The sequence below is a fragment of the Theobroma cacao genome, chromosome 8 (genome assembly GCF_053813885.1).
Source record: "Theobroma cacao isolate CCN51 chromosome 8, ASM5381388v1, whole genome shotgun sequence".
Classification (NCBI taxonomy): Eukaryota; Viridiplantae; Streptophyta; class Magnoliopsida; order Malvales; family Malvaceae; genus Theobroma; species Theobroma cacao.
Genome location: NC_142646.1, coordinates 4,698,754 through 4,700,539, shown reverse-complemented (window position 1 = coordinate 4,700,539; position 1,786 = coordinate 4,698,754). Strand labels below are relative to the sequence as shown.

The 1,786-nt window shown below is 38.4% G+C and overlaps 1 protein-coding gene across 1 annotated transcript; it reads right to left on the bottom strand.

Moving 5' to 3' along the window:
* Window positions 1-280: 280 nt before the first annotated feature.
* SLY1 (F-box family protein) lies at window positions 281-1,175 on the bottom strand. Its single transcript, XM_007018528.3, has one exon. The coding sequence runs from the start codon at window positions 1,017-1,019 to the stop codon at window positions 531-533; it is 489 nt and encodes a 162-aa protein (XP_007018590.2). The 5' UTR covers window positions 1,020-1,175; the 3' UTR covers window positions 281-530.
* Window positions 1,176-1,786: the final 611 nt, after the last annotated feature.

The window sequence follows — 1,786 nt, the reverse complement described above, 5'->3', positions numbered from 1 at the left end:
ATCGGGCCATGGAAAAAATTGGCAGATAAAAGTTTGCAGAACCAGACATTAATAAATACTATCAATTGACCCCTTGTTTGGTTCTGCCTATCTGGGCTTATCCTCCCAAACCGAATCCAATCAATACGCTCCATTTGCCACTGTCACCAAACCACACCGGCCCCCCCTCTCGTCGTGGGCTGCCGTTTCCAATTTCCGACCAAAAATGTGTTGCAAGAATACTTTCAAACCGGCAACATTAAATCTTAAATGATAATTTTCCAAATCAAATAATCATAAATTTAAGGAACAATTGTTTCATTTGATAAAATTCGCACAGAATTACAGACCTAGTTCACAAAACCCCAGCTTTAAGTACAAAAATTTCCAAAAAAAAAAGAGAAGAAAAGAAAAGAAAAATCCCAAGCCAAATTAAAGGAGAAAATACAAGAACCCAAAATAAAACAAAACCCAAAAGTAGAAATACAGTGATATACTTATATTTGATACATTTATTTATAATGTTATATATAGTAAGCAATTAATTAGAATTATTTGCCTCTGTTAGTGAAATTCATCTTCTCATAATACTGAATAGAGAGAAGAGACAGACAAAGATGAACCTCATCTTTCCCCCACCGAGCAGGCGGCTTGGAGTTAATCATCCTGGAGATCGGAGCCCAAGACGAAGCTGAAGCAGCTTGTGGCTTGGAAAGCGGCCAAAGGTAAAGCGAATGAAGCCGGCGGAAGCCACCAAGAGGTAACACCACAGATCTAAGCTGTTGGGTTCCGCAGCCGATGTTAGCCCAGTGCCTGGTACAGATCAGCTCCCAAAGCCGCTCATCTTTGGCAGTTTGGTGCCAAAGCCTGCTGACACACGAGGCCATAGCTAAAGTCCTCGCGTCCACGTGTTTCAAAACCTCGTACAACAGATTTTCATCTAAATTCATCAACCCCTTTTCTTCTTCAGCTTCTTCTTTTAATTTCTTCATTTTCTGGTCGGCCCCGGGGACCTGAGAATCTGGGGCACTCCGTTTCATTGAGAAAAGCTGAAGCCTTGATTTTGGGTGATTTCCGTTTTATCTCTCGTTTAGGTTGATTTTGAGAATGGGAAATAACGAGGGGGATGGGGGTGGGTGAGGGTAATGGGAGCTGGTTTTGATGGGTATCGAAGAAGACAAGAGGATAAATGAATGTGGAGGGGGTCGATTCCTCTGTTTTCTTTTTACTGTTATTTTCTTCGTAATGAATTGACAAGTTTGTCTAGCGTTTTGGTTTTATTAATATTTTTTGCCATTTTGGTGTATTTTGTTTTTTCCAGTCAAAACTCGTGCTTTTGTATCTTCAGCTGGCTTGTATGGTGTCTTGCTCACGTTTGTTTTTCACATTGTTTTGCCTTGTTTTTGTTCAAGGAAAAATTAAATGCTATCCTTACAAGTTCTTTGGATTCAAATGGATCTTGAATTTTCTCTCTGAAGAATGATGAAGTCCAATTTGGATAATGCTGGTTTCTTGCATTAGAAAAATTAACAGTTCAATTTGGACCGTTTGGACTATTTGAATTTGATTTTTTTGTCAAAGACGATACGTTAACGTTTTATTAACTTCTTTGTACTTTGAAAAATGAAAAGTTAGCATTAGAGATCAAGGTATTTTCATTTTCATGTACAGCACTTACGGTATAATTAATAAAGTCGCATGGATCAAAACTTAGGGGGAAAAAATGACTGTTTATGGTATACTCCCATATTGGTTTTGAATTTGGGTTCTCGTGAATATAGATATGACAAACTATGTCCTCTCAATT